The following is a 20,486-nucleotide window of genomic DNA, read 5'->3' as shown; positions in this document are numbered from 1 at the left end:
TGCTCACTTGCTTGCTTCTAATGAAATTTTTATTATTCCCAAAATAGCCCTGAAAACCTATCATCTGAAACTCTCTTCGTGCTCTCAGCCTCAGCCGCTCCTGAAACTCTCAGCCTCAGCCTCCTCTCGTGCTCTCTCGCCTTAGCCTCTCTCAGCCTCTCCCAGCCTCTCTCAGCCTAAGTGATATCAGCTTTGTGGTTTTGAGGCATAAATAAAAGCACCCATCCTCCTATTTTCCTCTCCGAGGCCTTGTATTTGCTTCAGAAACCCAAATGGGTGGGTGATGGGAAGATCTTCACTTTGGCTGAAGTCTCCGACCACAACACTTCCAACGACTGTTGGCTTATTATCAGTGGCAAGGTAACCTCTTCTCCTGGCTTTTTTTTTTTTTTTCAAGTGAAGTTTTGGGTATTATCAAAATGAAAAATTTTACCCTTTTTGGAGAACAACATTTCATGGTCTCAATTAGCGCATTTGTGAAGATTGCGTATTTGTTTATGGTTATCTTTTGAGTTTTAGTGATGGGTTTTTTTCTTATCTCACTTTAAGGATCGTTTATTTGTTTGCAGAAGAAACTTATGTTTAACAAGATTTCTTAACTATGTTGATTCATGAAATTCAGTTATGGGTTGTTGGGTTACTTTTACATTTATGTTTAGAATATTGAACCTTCATAAATTTGCTTAATTTCTCTCTTTGGCCGAATTAATGGTTGTGGCTTATCAGATGCTGAAATCTTTTAGTTTTGAGTCTCTGCATGTGAAATGTTGATCTCCTTAATTCTTATTATGGCTTCTCAAAGTTTGCATCTTTTTATGATCACTGACTTTGTTGGGGTTCTGGATGGCAAAAGGAATTTCCCACTTAGTGGTAGTACTTTCTGGTGCTTGTCAATTCAAAATGTCTTGCTTGGCTAGTTCACAAAGATTTTGCTCAGCTTTCATATTTTTGTTGACATGATATAAAGTAATCTGAACGATATCACGTGTTTAAGGAAATTATTAGAGTCTTGTCTTGCATAAGTAATGTGAAAATCTCTTTGCAATAGCTAAAAGTGTCCTAGATTCAAATGTCTTTAGTTTTCTTCTTTAAAAGGATATGTAGGTTCATGCGACGGGTTGCATTCTGATAATAACCTGGATTACGCACTGTTGGAACTCCAAGTTACAAATCATGAAGGGGTTAACTTTTTTAGGCATCGTTCACTTCGCGGATTCGAGTTTTCAATTCGAGTTGAGATGTGACATTTTCTGAGAGCTTTCCACTGTAGCAAAAAAAGTTAGATGTGACATTTTCTGAGAGTTTTTTACTGTAAAAACCTAAAACTGAAAACTCGAATCGGTGAAATAAACGAGGCCTAAGTCTTTAAGTTCTTCCATGCTATCCTCTTAACAATCCGGGTGAATACGGAGTTGAGGATTGCCGAGTCCCATGAAAAGGGTATTATATATATCTTCTTTCCAAAACTTATAAAGTACACAGTCAAAAACATAACATAAATGGGGAAAATAAAACTTTTAAAGTACACAAGTTTCATCGGGTGTGGCTTGGCTGCATGTCGCGTGGCCTAATTTTAACTATAATTTCTAGGTACTCTATGATTGGAAAAAAGTCTTCTGACATTATCACTTGTTTAGAGTTACTGTGGCTGAACTCTGAAGAACAAAAATATGTACAAACACTTTGCTTGGAAATGGAAGAACAAGGTATGCAACTGTAATACGGCTCCTGATGCTTTTAGTTAGCTTGACATGGACATGGATATTAGATTGAAATCAGAGCAAAGAAAGGCAGAATGGGGGAAATGAAAAGTCATGAAACTGGATGAAAAATAAGAGGGATGAAATGCATTAAAGAAAACTTTAATCAAGATAATTGCCAAGAGTTACGTAACAGGTTGTGTTGATGACTTGATGTCTTTGTAGTTGACTTCTCTTGATCTCCAGTGACAGAAGTTTTTTTGGCTTTGCTTTCTTCTACTAAAGCTATTGCTTATTAAAGCACAAGTGATGCAGGAATTGATATTCCCCCTTATTCTTCTTCATTTCGTCTTTTTTTTAAAAAAAAAAGTGTTTTGCTTACTGAAGTGCAAAAGAGGCCTGACAACATGATAACAAGTAAGAAGGAAACGACCTGTATAAACCTCAGGAGAATAAAAATGAAAACAGCATTAGCAGATACAAGTCCAGAGAAACTAAACGATAAAAGCACATTTCCTTAGTGAGAGCTTAGATAGAAAGAGGAACCTGCTATCTGACTGTTTATTGAAAATCTTAGGCTGCGTTTGGTTTGTTGGATTTTGGAGATGGCAATACCAATTTCAAAGGAATGGCTTTTCCATTAGCGTGATCTACATTTTCAAAGGGTTGAGGATAATCCAGATGATTTCGTTTATGAAGAGAATCAACCAGATGACAATAATGTAGAAGACAATCAAGTTTTACTATCACTGGAAATGGATGGAGTACGAGATTAAATTGCGGCAACCTTAATGAATACGACTTAATTCTTTTCATTTGAGTTAAGTTTGTAGGTATATACGCGTGTATTTGTAAGACTTAAGTTTGTATTTGTACGTATATACATGTTTGTAGGTATATACGTGGTGTGTGTTTGAAGGTTATATGTTTGTATTTACATGTGTGTATGGATATATATGTATGTATATATATATATATATATTTATATTTATATGTCCCCTCGGTCCTACTATAATTAGTTGTGAGTGTGTAAGTTTTAGCTTTTCTATAAAATACTTTTTTGTTTCCTTTCTCTGCCAAAAATATAAACATATTCGAAAAAAAATTCCATGCCTTCAAATAATTATACCAGGTTGCTAACAATATACATTTGTTTATGTGTTTTGTTTGATTCTTCTTATCCATACATACATAATCGAAGGAACTAATAAGAAGGCCAGAGTCTTATGGAATAGTATGGTGCTCTCATTGTTATGATCTCTGTGGATGGAACGGAATGACATAATTTTTTAGAAAAAGGCGATGGGGCTAATTGATATTTTTGAGAAGACAAAGTTCTATGCATTGCTATGAGCTGCTTCAGGGTTCCCGTTTACTTTGGTCATTTTGAATTAGAAAGATGTAATAGGGAATTGATTTGAGATACCATTTATGTGTTTGTCTTGCTCTTTTTGTATGTTAGTCAGTTTTTTACACCTGGCCATTTTTGTTTCTTTTTGGTTTGAGGATACCTTTGTCCTTGTTATTGAATTTTATCAATAAAGTTTTTATTATCAAAAAAATAGCAAAATGTGTCATAAAACAATACTTCATATATTTATTTCTTTTTGCTTAAACAATCCAATGCAGGTAAATAAATAAATGGCATAGCTTCACTCTAGCATGCTTCATTAATAATCCTATTATACCAATGGTATTTTGATTAGGAAATGATAATCCTAATCGAAACTAGGTGGCTCCACCTAGCCCGATCCAAGGGCCTCACCCAACAATGTGTGAATTTGCTCATTTACGTAAGTGTGTGTGTGTGTGTATGGATATGAATATGTTTAAAATGTTCTTTATTTGTGGTCTTATAATTAATTATCATTTGGCTTAGCCCGTTTCTTAGCATGAAATTTCTCAACAAATTTATCATATTTTCTTGCAAATTTTTTAGAAGAATCCTACCAAAATTGATAATTATGGTATTTGGTTGCGTTATCAATACTGCAATTGTCTCTGTCAAGCTTTGCAAGAGAGAGAGCACAAAACAATTCCACAACTCGAAGACTGCAACTGTCCCTGAGTAATTGTCACTAATGCTTCTTTTAGTTGTAATTATATTGTGAATGAAGAAATGAAAAAAAAAAAAAAAGAGAATTAATTATCATAAATTTATTGTTAAAAAATTCAAAATCATATCCATATGTTTTTTTAAAGTTAAACAAGTATTTCTAAATACCAAAAATAATTATATATATTTAAGTTTCATACCATGTCTATTTTGGTCATTTTACATACCACAGCAATTCAACTTCAAACTTTACCAAACGCTATTACACTGATTTTGGAACCAACACAGCTACTATAATTATAGTTTACCAAACACTCAGCTGCTTCTTGTAACAGCTACTTCTTCCTTCAGCATAGCTAAAAGCAATTTTTCTAAAATCCACAGCACTACCAAACTAAGCCAAGGAGGTATTTGGCGGCAAGATATGCAGAAGCACTGTGAAGCAAAGACAGGCAAAAATGGAGGCTTTTGCGGCTCAGCAGACAACGGCGACCGGATAGCGTTTTGCTAAGATAAGTTGTAGAACCAACGGTCGTGTTTGGAATTGATCCCGTTTTTATTTTTTACGTTTTTCGAGAAAAAAAATAAAAATATTTTTAAAATGATGTTTGGTGTAATAAAGACAAAAAATAAAAATGATTTTTTAGTTTAGTGTAAAATGAAATAAAAATGAAAAATGACTTTTAGTTGTTTTTTATTATTTGTTTTTGTTTTTTTCTCACTCGAGCAGAGAGAGGGGAAGAGAAACATTAATGATTTTTTATACTGAAAATAATCTTTTAATAAAATTACTAAACGTATTTTTAAAAATAATTTCTGTATGAGATTGAAAACGTTTTTATTTTCATTTTCATACAAAAAATAAAATCATTTTAGAACGAGTTCCAAACTCGCACAAAATTTTGCTAAAAGAAGTCGTAGAACCACACGTACCAAGAGACTTGATGAAACGACATTTTTTCCTTCTCAAAAAAACAAGTAAACGACAAAATCTCCTAAAAAACAACAACAACAACAACAACAGAGGTGATATGGAGAATTCTTTTTAGGTTGGCAATCTGTTATTCTATGATGTTGAAATGTTTTGTAGTTTCGTTATTTTTTTTATCTGCTGGACTTTGTTTTTTCTTTTTTTTTTTTAAGCATGCAACAGCCTAAAATGAATGTCCTTAAAAAGGGGAGAAGAAATCTAAGAAAAACGACAATATAACCCAAAAACAACAATTTCCTAAAACGACAATAATTAACTCCAAATACTGCATTATGTCTCGTAAACGACAGAAATTCAACTTACAAACGAGTGCATTATATAATAAGCGACAAGATCTCCCACAAAGGACAAACAGATTTAAGAAGTTAAAATAGAGTTGGCCATCGTAGCATTATTCTTCAATGATCTGTTTCCACTAGTTGTACCCTAATTTATTGTCTTTGCTTTATTGACATCGATGTCTTACGGGGTGTGGTCGTTACACACACACACACACACACACACATAAAAATTCTTGCTTGCTGTCGTCGTTTATACATTGACGTCTTTTTCATAGTTATTGTGGCTTAAACATGTTGTCGTTTTCTTAATTTACTGTCGTTTATGCCGTTTCTGAAAATTAGAGTCGTTTTAGTTGCTAGAAAACTAACAACAGTGTAAAAAAGCAAAATTAAAAAAATAATAAGAATTAAGAATTAATCTCTCAATGAGAGAGAGAAATTAGAAAAGTCATGGTTCATGACTTCATAGTTCATCCAGACACACGGATCACGAGCTGCGAAAGGGAACTAGTTTTTACAACTTGCCTTTTTGAAAAGAAAAAAAAAAAAAAAAAAAAAAAAAAAAAAAAAAAAAAAACCTTTGGCATTTAGCCAATGATTGACATGATCAATTTTTTTTTTAATCTTCCTTAACCTACCTTTGTAATACTTGTAGAAAACGATTGATTACCTAATAGAAAACAAGTCTACGGTTTTGGAAATAATGGAAAATTTCAAAGAAAAAAGAAATACAAAAAAAAGAGTTGGGAGTAAAGTGACTATGAATGATTTCATTCAATTCAACGAAAGTTCAAATAATAGACAAACTAGATTAGGTTTACAATGTAGAAGTTTTATTGGTTGAACTTGAACTTGCAGTATATAAAAAATGTAAAACATCATTAAGTGGGGGCGCGCTGTAAGAATTGAGAAATGCAAACCGTGTTAGATGTAAATCTGTGCCCACGCCTCCATACCGATATCATATAAATATACGTACTATTCATTTTTTTAAACAGAAGAAGATGCAAGCAATCCATCAGTATCAATATGTGTGTGTATATAAATATATATATATATATATATATTTATTGTGTTTCAATAAAATATTGGAAAACCATAATCCAAAAAACTAAAGAAACAATAATAATAATAAAATTCCTCCTTACCCAACCCAATTGATATGCTGATCCAGGATCATGGCTCAGTAAAAATAATAATCCATCTCGCTAGCATGTGCCTCGCGTGAACTTTTCATTTTTTTAAAGAAGAAGATGCAAGCAATCCATCAATATCAATATATGTGTGTGTGTGTGTGTATATATATATATATATATATATATTGTGTTTCAATAAAACCGCAATCTAAAAAACTAAAGAAACAACAATAATAATAAAATTCCTCCTTACCCAACCCAATTGATAAGCTGATCCAGGATCATGGCTCACGTTTTCACCTACCTTTCTACTCCAAACCAACCTAATTCTCGTCTATATATGAACTTAAAAATAACAATCCATCTCGCACACATCACTTTCTAAAGTTCCAAAACATATCTTGGGAAACCTTGATTCTTCAGAGAGAGAGAAAGAGAGAGAGAAGAGAAGAAACATGTCAAAAACCACAGCAGACACCAAATCTCTCTATCCTCACATAGCTCTCATTCCAAGCGCCGGAATGGGCCACTTGCTTCCCTTTCTCCGAATCGCTTCCACGCTTCTATCTCGCAATTGCACCGTCACATTGATCACGGCAAAGCCAATTGTTTCCGCCGCAGAATCCTCCCACATCTCCGCCTTCCTCTCTCAACATCCACAAGTCAAACATGTTGACTTCCAAACTATACAATCCCACAACCCCACCGCAGATGACCCTTTCTATCTTCAATATGAGTCCATCACGCGCTCTGCTCACCTTCTATATCCCTTGCTGTCCTCTTCCTCGCCGCCTTTCTCCGCTATCTTCGCAGATTTTTTTGTAGCTTCAAGTATAACGCCAATGGCCGCCGAGCTTGGCATACCAAGCTACATTATTTGCACCACCTCCATTAAATTCTTTTGCCTAATAGCATACCTTCCTGTACTTGTAACCGATCCTGCTAAACTTGGTAACAGTTCTACGGAGCTCATTATCCCGGGTTTGACCCCTTTTCCCGTATCAAGCATTCCTTCACCATTCAAGAATCCAAATCACCTCTTCACCAGATGTTTAGTTCTGAACGCTAAAGAATTTTCAAAAGCCAAAGGAATCATAGTGAATTCCGTTGATTTTTTCGAAAAAGAAACTCTTGAAGAAATAAAAAACGGAAGAGTTTTGGAGAACTCTCTCCCATCATTCCTCCCAATAGGGCCATTGGCATCATTTGAAATTAAGAAGGACAAGGGTGAGTACATGTCATGGCTGGACAACCAACCTGAGGAGTCTGTGGTTTATGTGAGTTTTGGGAGCAGAACAGCAATATCAAGAGACCAAATAAGAGAAGTGTCAAAGGGACTGGAGAGGAGTGGACATAGATTTCTTTGGGTGGTTAAAAGCACCAAGATTGATAAAGAGGACAAGGATGAGCTGAAAGATCTGCTAGGTGGTTCTTTTTTGGAAAGAACAATGAACAAGGGAATGGCAGTGAAGGGATGGGTGAGTCAAGAGGAGATTTTGGCACATCCTTCAATTGGTGCTTTTGTGAGTCATTGCGGTTGGAACTCGGTGATCGAAGCAGCTCGGCAGGGGGTTCCTATGGTGGCTTGGCCACAGCATGGGGATCAAAAGGTGAATGCAGAGATTGTGGAGAAAGCAGGACTGGGAATATGGGAAAGGAACTGGGGTTGGGCTGACCAAGCTGAGTTGGTGTGTGGAGAAGAGATTGGGGAAAAGATTAGGGAGGTAATGGAAGATGAGAAGCTGAGGGAAAAGGCTAAGAAAGTAGGGGAAGAGGCTCGGAAGGCGACTAAGATTGGTGGGAAATCTGAGAAGGTGCTCAAGGAACTCTTGGAATTATTGCAGTAGTTGTGAGATCAAACTTCAAAGTATGTTAGTATTCGAGTATTGTAAGAGTTGTAACTCTGCTATTTTTAATGGATGTCTGTTTTAGCATTTTTAATGAGTCTTATTCATTTTAGAAGTATTAGAATTTTGAAGAAAAGCAAATAGTAACGATTCAAAATATAAATGACTGTAACTCAAAAGAACGACAACTACATATGTTAGTATAACAAGGGGAAGAAATGTTACAATCTGAAAATTGGGGCACGATGTTAACAAGGGCTATAGTTAAGGAAGAAAGTTTGTATTTCGTGATTAAGCCTTTAAAATGATCGTGTGACTCCGTACCCATAAAGAAAAGACAATTGAAAATGACTATAATGTTGGACAGTAGACACTACTATGTGACGGCGACATTAGCATACAAACAACAAAAGAGAGGAAATATCATCCAAGCAATAAGTCAGTATTTGACTGTTTTCTTTTTTCTTTTTCAACAGTGAATTGGGAGTTAATAGCAGGTTTTCTCAAACAAGTTCTGCAAAACAGAGGGACGTAATATTTTTCTCCTATACAAATTACACGATGAACATGAAAAATCCCAAAGAAGAGTGATACAAGAAAAGGCATGCCACCATGTCACCCCCGTTACATCAAATGTCAAACTGAGACCCTTTTTCTAACTCGAAAGATTTCTTGGGCATTCTTTTCTGTTCTTGGTGCAATAGATAAGAAATCAACTTGGTCACTTCTTTTAGGCATATTCCCAAGACTGAGTGAGACATGATTCTTGAGCATCCCCAAGTGAAAGCATACAAAAGTAGCACATCAAATTCATTGCTTTGGAGTTAGCATAGCTGCTTTCCTCTTGGCAAACTCATGAGCAATGCTGATTGAACTCTTGCGACGACGAAGGGAGAGCTCCGCAAGTAGAATTTGACGTTCTTCCATTGTCAAATCACCATGAGAGCCCTGTTGGTTTTTGTGCGACAGTTTAATGGAAAGTTCAACCAAATTGGACGAAAAAGACTTATTTAGGTGGCCAACGAAAAGTTGTTACCGACTGTTGATAAGTTCAGCATGAAGACTAAACCGCGTTTCAAAGATTTTTAAAGTGACAAATTCGACGAGTTTTGTAACAAGGAAACTCAATGAGAAAACATCTTAAGAGGGTAGAAAACTCAATTTGGCTTATGAAAAGTATTCTACCATCTTTGACAGGGTTCAATTGTCTAGTAACAGGAAGTTCAATCAATATCCAGTAGCAACCCACTGTTCCTCTTCAAGTTCCATAAATCCAAAGCGATCACTCACTTTTTGTCTCGCTTCTAGCACTTGAAAATCTCTCTCTCTCTCTCTCCTCTCTCTCTCTCTCTCTCTCTCTCTCTCTCTCTCTCTCTCTCTCTCTCTCTCTCTCTCTCTCTCTCTCTCTCTCTCCTCACCTTCCTTTTATGCATATTGAAATAACAGGAAGTTCAATCACTTTTTGTCTTGCTTCTAGTACTTGAAAATCTCTCTCCCTCTCTCTCTCTCTCCCCCCACCATCCGTTCATTGGAATACTAAAATGGCATTAAGCATATTTTTCTTTTTCTCTCTTCCCCAACTGATAAGCGACAAGATCTCTCACAAAGGACAAACAGATTTAAGAAGTTAGAAGTAGAGTTGGGCATCGTAGCATTATTCTTCTATAATCTGTTTCCACTAGTTGTACCCTAATTTGTTGTCTTTTCTTATTGACATCGATGTCTTAGGGGGTGTTATCGTTATGCACATACATATATACATATATATTCTTGCTTACTATCGTCGTCCATACGTTAACGTCGTTTTCGTAGTTATTGTGGTTTAAACATATTGTCGCTTTCTTAATTTACTGTCGTTTAGCCAATATATGCCATTTTTAGTTGCTATAAAACTAACGAAAGTGTAAAAGAGCAAATTAAAAAAATAAGAATTAATCTCTCAATGAGAGAGAGAAGAAGGAAAATCTCTCCATACACTAAAGTCATAATTCATGACTTCATAGTTCATGAGTACAGACACGGATCAACCGGGCGAGCTGTGAAAAGAAACCAGATTTTGCAATTTGCCATTTAAAACAAAAACTTGGAAAATAATAAAAGGATGTTTGTTTTCTATATTCGTCTCAGATTCTGAATCATAATTTATAATTTTTTATAGTATTTTTCTCTTATAAAAAATACACGTAAAACGAAAATAATTCTGAATTTATGAACTAAACGTCCACTTAGTAGCCAATGATTGACATGATCAATTTTTTTGATAATCTTCAAACCTACCCTAGTAATACTATTAGAAAACTATTGACTAACTAATAGAAAACAAATCTACGTTAGTTACAGTTCTTTTCGTTTTCAGATTACTTTATGAGCAAACAAACGTAAATCAAACAAACAAACAAAAAAGAAGAAAGAGAAATTGAGACAAGGAGCTCAAATTTTGGTTGTCATTTTTTTTTTTTTTTTGGGCTTTGCAAATTTTGGTTGTCCTCGCTCAATTTTATGATCTTATTTCAGTACCTTATTTTGGCTGTGATTTTCTATTTTATTAATTTTATTATTATTATTACTGATGCTTTTCAACTTTAAGGTCCTTTTCAATTTGATTCCCAAACTTTACAAGCTTTTACTTTACCTCATAAACTTTGAATTATTCCCTTTTAACTCTTCTTGTTATAATTTCTATTAAAAAAAAAAGAATAATGCAATTACATGATTTTTCTGTTTAAATTTATGTTAAAAACAAAAATATAAAAACCACATTGTCACACTTAAACCATTCTTTTTCATTCTTACAAATGGGCTTAAATGGGATAAATTTGAATTTTAAAGAGCAAAATAAGAGTTTTAAAAATTTAGAAAGCAAAGAGGAAATGACCATGAAGTTTAAGAGACACACAATCAGATTAATCCTTAATTTTTTTTTTTTTTTTTTTGGTAGTGTGTTGTGACTTGTTTCTACTCACGGACTTTTGAAGCCTTTCTTTTTTTTTCCCCCGAGTCTTCAGTAAATTTGACTTTACATGTTAAACATTTTTATTTTCTCTTAAATTATTTGTACTTTTTCCTTTATTGACAAAGCAATTAATTTACATTCTACTACTATGAGCCTAGTCTTGTGAAATGTTGGGCAATGTAGTGAGCCTGTAAGCATCGAATATGAACGTTTACACGTGTTCTATTCTCTTCTAGAAATTGTAATAGATCTTTACCTTCTCTTGGTTTATTCAGAAGTAAACAAGAATCTAATTATGCAAAAAGAAAGCAGGAACACAGATGATACAGAATTTTGAAGATAGTGCTCGATCGGTAAGAAAGAGACACTTCACACTTGTCACGTAACGACTCTTCCAATGTGAAATAAGAGGGGCATTTGGTAAAGGGATTCGTTCCCTGATTCGAATCATGATTCATAATTCGTTACAGTATTTTCTCTCATAAAAAATACACGTGAATCAAAAATAGTTCAAATCACATGATTTGAATCCTCCAACCAAACGAATCCTTAATTTATCAATGGCGGCAGCATATTAAAAGCACTTTTTCACCCGGTTTAAGCTCTTTCTGCCGTTTGGTAAGAAGCAAAATAATTACTTGTTCAAGAATCTTAAGCTATTTTTACGGTGGAATCAAGAGCAACCCTTTGAGTGCTTCTGATTTTATGCGGGAATCTCTTCTTTTTTCATTAATGAAATTTTTCTATTCCTCATTTTACCCCCGTTGAAATCAAATAATTTTCATCCACTCATATTCCTCTCTCATGTCTGTCATCACTCCGTTCTCTTTCTTCTTTCTCTCTGTTCTCTGCGCTCTCTCTTGTCTCGCTCTTCTCTCTCTCCGGTCTCTCCTCTCCCTTTTCTGTTCGCCGGTCTCCCTCTTCTCTTTCTGTGTTCTCTCAGTCTCCCTGTCTGCGCTAGTTTCCAATCTCCTCTGCACGAGTAGCGGCTCTCCGGTCTCCTTATTCTTGCGGTCTCCTCTCCCAAGTTTCGCCGGTCTCAACCTCATCACATCTGGAACGACGCCTCTGTAAGTACTCTATTGATCTTACTTTTTCAAGATTTGTTTCTTATTTGTCCTCAAATTTTTTGGTTTTTTGTGTTAGATCCTTTACTGAATGTGCAAAAAAATCGTGGCTGTGCTTGTTAGGTTTCGGTTTTTAATCTCGTATTTGTGCAAATTTCTGCGTATGTTTGAAAAATGAAAGGACTTATGTTTGTGTTTGTAGGTATATACATGTGTTTATGGATATATATGTTTGCAAGAACTATTTTTTTTTGGAATGGGGATGTTTATTTGGTTGGAATTGTTTCATGGATATGGTTATTTGGCAAGTTTTTGAACACGACTTAACTCTTTTACCGGGATTTTTTTTAATTCAATTCTACCAATTTGCTTTACTGTAAGGGCATGTGGGTTATGTTTTTTCTTATTTAATTTGTGTATTTTTAGATTTGTAGCATCGATTGGGGAAAAGTTTAATCTGTGGACTTAGGTTGGTTTTGGTTCTGCTGTTAATGTTTTTGTATACAATTATAGGACAGTGGGAACAGAATCTTCTTTGGATACGGTTTTCACTGCATAATACATATACAAACTATTTAGTTGTAGGTAAATATTTCATCCCCTATACATCTAATTTACGTTTTGTTTCACTCTAGTGCACCTTGTGCGTCATATTGGTGTTTGTTATGAATTTGGTGTTTGAGAGGATGTAAGTCTGAATTTGGGGGTAATCCTCGATCTCAGATTCTTAGTGTTTGTTATGAATTTGGAAAGTGTTTGTGAAATGCCATTGATGTTTGTTTGTTTGTTCACTAAGGAGAGTGATATTTTATTTAGCGACTTTTTATTTTGCTAGCCACTTAGACTTTGGATTAATATAATAGAACAATTTCATAAACATCGTAATCTTAAAACATTCATTTGCAAGCCTACTAATTCTTCTCTCCTTTATCCTGCGCCAATTTTGGTTCAATTCAGCTATGATTGATAAAAATTACAATGACGTTTATGATAACATTACAATTAATGTTGCTCTCCAAAGAACGCTTGGCAGTGTTGATTTGAACTGGGAAACAATCAATTTTGGATGCTCTTAGTGAGAATAATGTTGTGTTCTATGCCTCAGGACATCATTCTGGTTGAAGGACTAAAGCTTGACGGCATTCAAGTTGGAATATATTCTCTCCATTGCTTACCCTTGAAGCTGCTTGGTTCAAAGGGATCGCCAACAAAATGCATTCTCATCAGATGAAGTCTTTTTTTTTTCCCTTTTGTGTGTAAAGTCAAAACATTACAATTGGTCTTTCCCCACACTCTTAAATTTCAAAATGTCATTTGGAATTGTCCTTGCCATGTGCCATAAGTGGGGTTTATTCTAATGTTGTAGTTTTGTTTTACCGTTGCTTCATCTTTTCAGTACGTGTATATATAACAATGATTTGAATGTTCTATCAATCCTTTGATGGCTTTTTAACATTGTCTAGAGAATTTCTTGTATAGAGGATAGTAGTACACGGTGTAAATTGATACTTGTATAGCTTTGGAATGTACATTTTTTTGTATACGTTCATTACTCATTAATGCTCATTTTAGTTGTAACTATATTGTGAATAAAGAAATGAAAAAAAAAAAGAATTAATTATCATAAATTTATTGTTAGAAAACTCAAAATTATAGCATTATTTTTTTAAAAATTATATTATATTTTTAAATGCCAAAAATAATTATATATATTTAAGTTTCATACTATGTCTATTTTAGTCATTTTACATACAACAATTTAGCCTTAAAATTTACCAAATGCTATTACACTGATTTTGAAACCAGCACAGTTAGTATAATTACAGTTTACTAAACACTCAGTTGATTTTTGTAACAGCTGCTTCTTCTTTCACCACAGTTAAAAATATTTTTTTCAAAATCCACAGCACTGTCAAACGCCAAACAACATTTGCTTTATAAAAACAAAAACAAAAACAAACAAACAAACAATTTAGCCTCTACTTTATAAAAACAAAAACAAAAACAAACAAACAAACAATTTAGCCTCTACTGGACAACAACTTCAAGCACAAAGAACAAAAGCCAAAACGAAAACGATGACGAAATCCATGCACAAAGAAAGAGTATGAGAAAGCTTACAATGCAGAAACGTTAAAATATTTGAAAATGATACTTTCAATTAATAATAAATCATTTGAAAATGATATTTTCAATTAATAATAAATCTAGAAAATATACCACCTCCATAACTTGAAAACGACGATATGTTTAAAGAACAAGGCACAACTAGTAATATAGTGCCTCGCCCATAAACGACAATAATTTGAAATAGTAAACAAAAACGACAGCAAAGTTATTCCAAAAAGAAGAATATTGAAAACGATATTCCTAACAAACAAAAAATTTACGAAACGACAAGATCTCCTAAATACACGAGATGGATCTTGCATGTATGTACATCTCCTGTCACTTTCATGACGATGGATCTTGCAAATTTCACTACTCCAACTTTCTTGACCTCCAAGCAAAATGATTCTTTTTTCTTGTCCGGATCAGTTAATTGTCTACCATTCCGCAACGGCCTTTTGACTTTGAAATTTCAAGTGTCCAAGTCCAATGCATTAGTTGGGCATGAAAGTAATTTTGTGCCCCCCCCAAAAAAAAAAAAAAAAAAAAAAAAGAAAAAGAAAAAGGGCCGTCGCCACTCGCTATATATGACTGCAATTTTCTGCACAAATGCATTTTAACTCCTTCCCTTTGTAATAGTACAAAACGTGCCAACAAAAAGAAACTCTTCCTCCCACGATTTTGCCTCCAAAATGTCAAGTTCTGGTTATGATCCGAAGCTAACTCCTCATGTGGCTCTGCTTCCAAGCGCTGGCATGGGTCATCTCACACCCTTCATTAGGCTTGCTGTTTTACTCACAACCAGCAATGTACGAGTCACTTTCATCACTCCATATCCAACTGTATCACTTTCCGAGTCACAGAGTTTATCCCACTTGTTCTCTACCTTTCCTCGGATTACTCGAAAGCAGCTTCATCTCCTTCCATTAGAAGATCCTTCTGCCAAATCTGAAGACCCTTTTTACTACCACTTCGAAGTGATTCGTCACTCTTCTCATCTTCTATCTCCTCTCCTCTCCTCACTCTCCCCACCGCTCTCTGCTCTTATCACAGACATGAGCTTGGCCTCCACAGTTATTCCTATAACCGATGCCCTTCAACTCCCAAACTACATTTTCTTCACATCATCTGCCAAAATGTTGACACTTTTCCTGTCCTTCCACATCATGGTAGACCCAAGAGATAGATGTGAAACAAGCGAAATGAAAGATTTCATCAAAATTGCGGGGTTGGAACCAATACCCAGATCATGGATTCCCCCTCCACTTTTACAAGACACTAAGAATCTCTTGAAGAGCTATTTCATTGAAAATGGCAAGAAAATGACAGAATCAAGTGGAATTCTGGTAAACACAAACGAGACTGTAGATGGCGAGTCGCTAGAAGCGCTAAGCAAAGGCAAAGTGTTGAGAGGTTTACCACCAGTACATGCCATTGGACCACTTCCTCCATTCAATCTCGAGCAGAGCCAACCTTTAGCGTGGCTTGATGATCAACCACCTGGATCGGTGTTGTATGTCAGCTTCGGAAGTAGGACAGCTATATCAAGAGAGCAGATCAGAGAGTTAGGTGATGGATTGGTGAGAAGTGGTAAAAGGTTTCTGTGGGTTGTTAAGGATAAGAAAGTTGATAAAGAAGATAGCTTGGAATTGATGGACATGATGGGCCAGCAGTTAATGGAGAGAATGAAGGAAAAAGGCTTTGTGGTGAAGAACTGGCTGAACCAAGAGGAAGTACTAAGCCATGCAGCAGTTGGTGGGTTTTTAAGTCACAGTGGTTGGAATTCCATCACTGAGGCTTTATGGCATGGCGTGCCCATGTTACTGTGGCCTCAACATGGGGACCAGAAAATCAATGCAGAACTGGTTGAGAGAATTGGAGTTGGGATGTGGGTGAAGAGTTGGGGCTGGTGTGGAGAGGCAATGGTGGTTAAAGGGGAAGAGATTGCAGAGACAGTTGGAGAGTTGTTGGGAAATCAATTCATGAGATCGAGAGCAGCCAAGGTTCGAAATGAGGTTAGAATGGCAGTTGATGAAGGTGGGAGTTCATATAAGAGACTTGCTGATCTCATTGAGTCTTGGAAAGGGTTAGTGGTTGTATGATTTTTCTGTAGTTTTCTTCTTCTAAGCTGCAGTTGTGCATGCGTGACTGGTAGAGAGAGAGCGAGAGGATATATGAAATAAAACTGTTTTAGCTTGTAAACAATCACTTTCAGATGATAAGTACAAAGCAATCAGTTGAAACAACCGAAAAGCTAAAACTGCTCAACTAAACTGCAATATTTGTTGCAACGCATATGGATGAGACTAATTAGTAGAGAACTTATTGTGTGCGACTATTTATGAGATAAGAACATTTTCAACTAGAGTTTCCGCTGAATATAAAACACTGTATTGGCTAAGTAGAAATAGCATTCTTTGAAACAAGATCAAAAGATACTCCATTCTCTTGGAGTCGTTCTTGGAGATAGGTTGGACCAAAAACAATCCCGGGGGTAAAAACTCCTCCCTTGGGTAGGTTTTCACGTTGGCTTAGAACGATGAGTGCACACTGAAGCAGAATTATTGGAGTGGTCAAATAGCCAATCTCAGGACCCATGACTCTTGTTACTATTTCCATGTCAGGTTTCGATTTTCCTTGTGAAAGAAGACTGCTATCACTGAAACCATGTCCAACAAACCACATCTTAAACGAGGCCCTTCTTACCTCCTCCTCAGAGGGACCCTTCTTCCTAAACCATCCAAGGGTGAAAAACGAGGGAAATTTCAAGAGAAGCCATCTCCCAAAGGCTAACCTACCAAAAATCCCAATAAATATCCCAACTGTCATGATTCGGAAAATGCCCAACAAAGATTTGAAGCCAATCTTTACCCCAAAATAAGCAGGCTTCACAGTTGACCAGAAAGCCTCCCTCTTTTGAATTTGTTCAGGGCTCTCATTCTTCCCAGGAAGACCACCAGGGTTTTCAGTCAGAGTCGCAAGTGTTCTTCGCACTACAATGGAATCCGCTGAAGGAAGCCTAACAGCCCAAAGGTTGATTTCTTTCTGGTGTTCTATAGTTGGACCTTTTGGAGGAGGAGGCCCAGGAATCTGACATCATTTTAAAAATATTTATCTTAGTATGATTATCACAAGAAGGAACTCGTACTTTATAGTTTTCACTAATCTGGTAAAGAACAGAAGTTCAAACTGTACTATCAAAAAAAAATCATCAGGACGATACAATCTGATGAGTTGCATAGTTCAATCATTCCAAACCAACAAAATTCGAAATTTAGCTCAACTTTGCACTGACTTTTAATCATAAGCACACGGAAACTCATAACCAAGCAAAGCCACAATCAAAACTCTTGCTTTAAACACCTCATCAAGCACAATTCCACCAATTCATATACGTTACCCTTCCATTTCACTTGTTCCTGAATCCTTACTAGTTACTACCAACAAGGAATTGCATTTTCATCCACATTTTCAAAAAATATCGATAAATATAGGTTCTTGATCATATATATAAAACAAGGATAGATTTTTCTTTTTCTTTTTTTACAGACATTGTTATAATGAAATTTCAGACCATCAAATTTCTGTCAAATAGCTATCTTTTTCATCCTTACTGCATTAAAAAAAAGGAAAAAAGAAAGAAAGAAAAAAGAGTTGCTCACCACTGGCCTAGCTCTTTTGGGTCTGGACCGCCGAAGTTCCATTAACTTCTGGGCATTGGCGAAACCCAACACCGCCGATTCATACGTCCCAAAATTCCCAACGATCTTCTTATCCGATTCCAAGCTCAGGTACGCCTCGACCCGATTCGGCACGGCCGGTCCGGTCCACTGCCGTGAGTTAAACAACAACCCGATCTCGGCCGGCACTGAATCAAATCCACACGCCGAGACCGCCAACGAGGCGGTCTCCACCGCCTTGTCGTGGAACTTAGCCTCCATCCTCTCCATGAACTCCGGCTCTCCAGAGATGTCCAAGTAATCGGTCCCGGTCTCGACGCAGGCGGCGACCACCGGCTCACCGTAGAGGCGAAACGGGCCGACGCAGTTGAGGACGAGCCTGGTCTGGGCGCAGAGGCGGCGGAGGGACGCCGCGTCGGAGGTTTCGGCGGTGAGGATGGGAATCGGAGGCGGCGAGTTCGGGTGCGCCGCCCATTTGAGGGCTTCGGCGAGCTTGGTAGAGTTCCGACCGGCTAAAGCTAGGGATTTGAGAGGGGAAGATGGGGTGTTGAGGAATTTGAGGGCTTCCCTGACGACGTACTTTCCGGTGAAGCCCGAAGCTCCGAGGATTACGATGTCGTAGCGAGGAAGGTCGGGGCTTTGGGGGTGTTGATCTGGATCCGCCATTGTTGGAGGTGGGAAGTAACTCTGAGCTTGGGGGCTTGTGCGTTGGTTTTATCGTTATTTGATGGACTAATTAGTCATGAAGTGTTTGCCTAAAAATGCGTGCCAACATTTGAGTTCGGTAAACGGCGGAATTTAACTGCGTCCTTCAATTTTCCTTTTTTACCCTTCTCCACAACAAAACTCAGCAACTGGCAACGACCGGCCGATTCCCTAACAAAAACGTCAGTCGTTTCGCAGGACACGGCAGCTCCTGCTAGATGTGTCAATTTGGGCACCAGACCAGATTGATTGAAGCTAGAGATGTCAAAAGGGTCATACCGGCCGAACCGGTCCTTCTAACCCCAGGTTCGTGGTGGGAAGATTGTGTCAGGGTTGGGCTGAAGAGAAACTCTCAGGCTGAGCACTAGCTCTTGATGGACGTTTATTTTCTATATTTGTTTCTAATTTTGAATCATGATTTATAGTTTTTTATAGTGTTTTTTCTCATAAAAAGTACACGTAAAACGAAAATAGTTCTGAATCATGATTCTAAATACATAAACCAAACGTCCTCTTAGTCTATAAGGATCAGGGTCGGACTTAGACCTTGGTCCTTTTAATTTTTTTTACAATATTTAATTAAAAAAGAAAATATATCATATATTTTAAAAGATGTGATTTTATTAAATTAAGATAATACGAATAAGTATACATAAATGACTTTCTCGTTAAAAATCTTATCAAGTAAAATTCGTGAGGAGATCAGGACAAAACCTTAGCGAAGGAAAAAAGAGTGCAATATTTTAGGATAAGTAAATTACAAAACCTAAATTCTGTTATGTCTAAACTCAATCTTAACCTAATTATCTTAATGCGTTTGAGTTTCACTTATGATTAACAATTTTTTTTAAGATTTTTTTTATAATTTCAAATTTGATGACAATAAAAAAAGTAATATATCATAAGCCCCAAAAAAAAGTGATTTTATTGAAATAATATGAATAATTACAAGAAAATAACTCGTTGACCGGATGGCATAGGTCACCTAGTTGGCCCTAAAATGCCTCAAACCTCATTAAAATTTCATATCACGAGCCTGGGCCTTCGCAGGCCGTGCCTAGCCCTTCGCGTGCTTGGGCCATGCCTGGGCCTTGGCCGCCATGGGCCGTGCCTAGGCTGCGGGCCTCAAATATGAGGCCCAGCTGAAGCCCTTCTAGCGTGCCGGGCCAGCCTAACCCATAACAGTACAAGGTCGGGCCTTGCTGAATTGACTGTTGGGAATAGTGTCCTAGAAGCATGAGATGTAATAGGATATTTATTATTTAATTAATAAAAGAGTTTATTCATCATTTTATGTGCATATATTTATGAATATTTTATGAATATCAAATGAAAATTCTGTGATTGTTTATGTAACCTTAAACATAGTATATAAGTGTTATATACGAGAGGATAGTGTTTAAGAATAATAATCAAAAACATTGTTCATGATGAATTTAATTAAAGTTCGGAATCTTTAATTAAAACATTATTAATACATGTCATTCCCATTTAGAATGGAACGGTGTTATCCGCACTGTTAATATGGCGAGATATTAAATAAGTGTATTTCGCATAATAAGATTATGTGGAACAGGGACACAGACACAATATGAATTTCTAATAATTTTCGTTAAGCATAGAAATTATAATTGAGTCTACCGATGGTCATATATAGGATGATCTTAATCCTGAGTTCTTAACAAAGTCCTATTTATGGATTTATGTCTTTTGATTTACTCGATACGGATTCTGAGACCCTGAATCCTATTCCTTGTATTTTGGAGACACAATGAAATAGGTAACTGGGAATGTTATTATACGAGATGGAATCCATTCCTTCTTGAGAAAGAAGTAGATAAATAATTCTCTTGAGTGTTGATTCGGTACTTGGATTAGTAAGAGCGCTCTGGTTCGTGAATGTGTTTTATGAATCACTATCCATTAGAGAATCAATGGTACTCAAGGATGCAGATATAATT

At 36.2% G+C, this 20,486-nt stretch overlaps 4 protein-coding genes across 4 annotated transcripts; 3 read left to right on the top strand and 1 right to left on the bottom strand.

Moving 5' to 3' along the window:
• Positions 1-10: 10 nt before the first annotated feature.
• Positions 11-2,613, top strand: LOC112090269. Its single transcript, XM_024161134.1, has 3 exons — positions 11-360; positions 1,591-1,706; positions 2,278-2,613. Exons 1-3 carry the CDS (start codon positions 284-286, stop codon positions 2,424-2,426), a joined length of 342 nt encoding a protein of 113 aa, XP_024016902.1. The 5' UTR covers positions 11-283; the 3' UTR covers positions 2,427-2,613.
• A 4,006-nt stretch (positions 2,614-6,619) lies between these two features.
• Positions 6,620-8,011, top strand: LOC21403836 (UDP-glycosyltransferase 13). The gene has a single exon (XM_010091274.1). The coding sequence runs from the start codon at positions 6,620-6,622 to the stop codon at positions 8,009-8,011; it is 1,392 nt and encodes a 463-aa protein (XP_010089576.1).
• Positions 8,012-14,563: 6,552 nt separating this feature from the next.
• LOC21403834 (UDP-glycosyltransferase 13) lies at positions 14,564-16,260 on the top strand. Its single transcript, XM_010091272.2, has one exon. The coding sequence runs from the start codon at positions 14,833-14,835 to the stop codon at positions 16,240-16,242; it is 1,410 nt and encodes a 469-aa protein (XP_010089574.1). The 5' UTR covers positions 14,564-14,832; the 3' UTR covers positions 16,243-16,260.
• A 272-nt stretch (positions 16,261-16,532) lies between these two features.
• Positions 16,533-18,659, bottom strand: LOC21403833 (probable mitochondrial saccharopine dehydrogenase-like oxidoreductase At5g39410). Its single transcript, XM_010091271.2, has 2 exons — positions 17,803-18,659; positions 16,533-17,230 (listed from the first exon to the last, which is right to left on the bottom strand). Exons 1-2 carry the CDS (start codon positions 18,484-18,486, stop codon positions 16,538-16,540), a joined length of 1,377 nt encoding a protein of 458 aa, XP_010089573.1. The 5' UTR covers positions 18,487-18,659; the 3' UTR covers positions 16,533-16,537.
• Between the last annotated feature and the right edge of the window lie 1,827 nt (positions 18,660-20,486).

This window comes from Morus notabilis, unplaced genomic scaffold (assembly GCF_000414095.1).
Source record: "Morus notabilis unplaced genomic scaffold, ASM41409v2 Scaffold241, whole genome shotgun sequence".
In the NCBI taxonomy this organism is placed as follows: domain Eukaryota; kingdom Viridiplantae; phylum Streptophyta; class Magnoliopsida; order Rosales; family Moraceae; genus Morus; species Morus notabilis.
The sequence above is the reverse complement of the archived record's forward strand: the minus strand, read 5'-3'. Positions and strand labels throughout refer to the sequence as shown.

Excerpts from the sequence above, each read along its gene's own strand:
- LOC112090269 (XM_024161134.1), top strand. The coding sequence starts at position 284 with ATGGGAAGATCTTCACTTTGGCTGAAGTCTCCGACCACAACACTTCCA. Across the intron at positions 361-1,590 it reads GGCTTATTATCAGTGGCAAG|GTACTCTATGATTGGAAAAA; the intron begins GTAACCTCTTCT and ends TATAATTTCTAG. Across the intron at positions 1,707-2,277 it reads CTTGGAAATGGAAGAACAAG|GCTGCGTTTGGTTTGTTGGA; the intron begins GTATGCAACTGT and ends TGAAAATCTTAG.
- LOC21403833 (XM_010091271.2), bottom strand. The coding sequence starts at position 18,486 with ATGGCGGATCCAGATCAACACCCCCAAAGCCCCGACCTTCCTCGCTAC. Across the intron at positions 17,231-17,802 it reads CCAAAAGAGCTAGGCCAGTG|ATTCCTGGGCCTCCTCCTCC; the intron begins GTGAGCAACTCT and ends AAATGATGTCAG.
- LOC21403836 (XM_010091274.1), top strand. The coding sequence starts at position 6,620 with ATGTCAAAAACCACAGCAGACACCAAATCTCTCTATCCTCACATAGCT.
- LOC21403834 (XM_010091272.2), top strand. The coding sequence starts at position 14,833 with ATGTCAAGTTCTGGTTATGATCCGAAGCTAACTCCTCATGTGGCTCTG.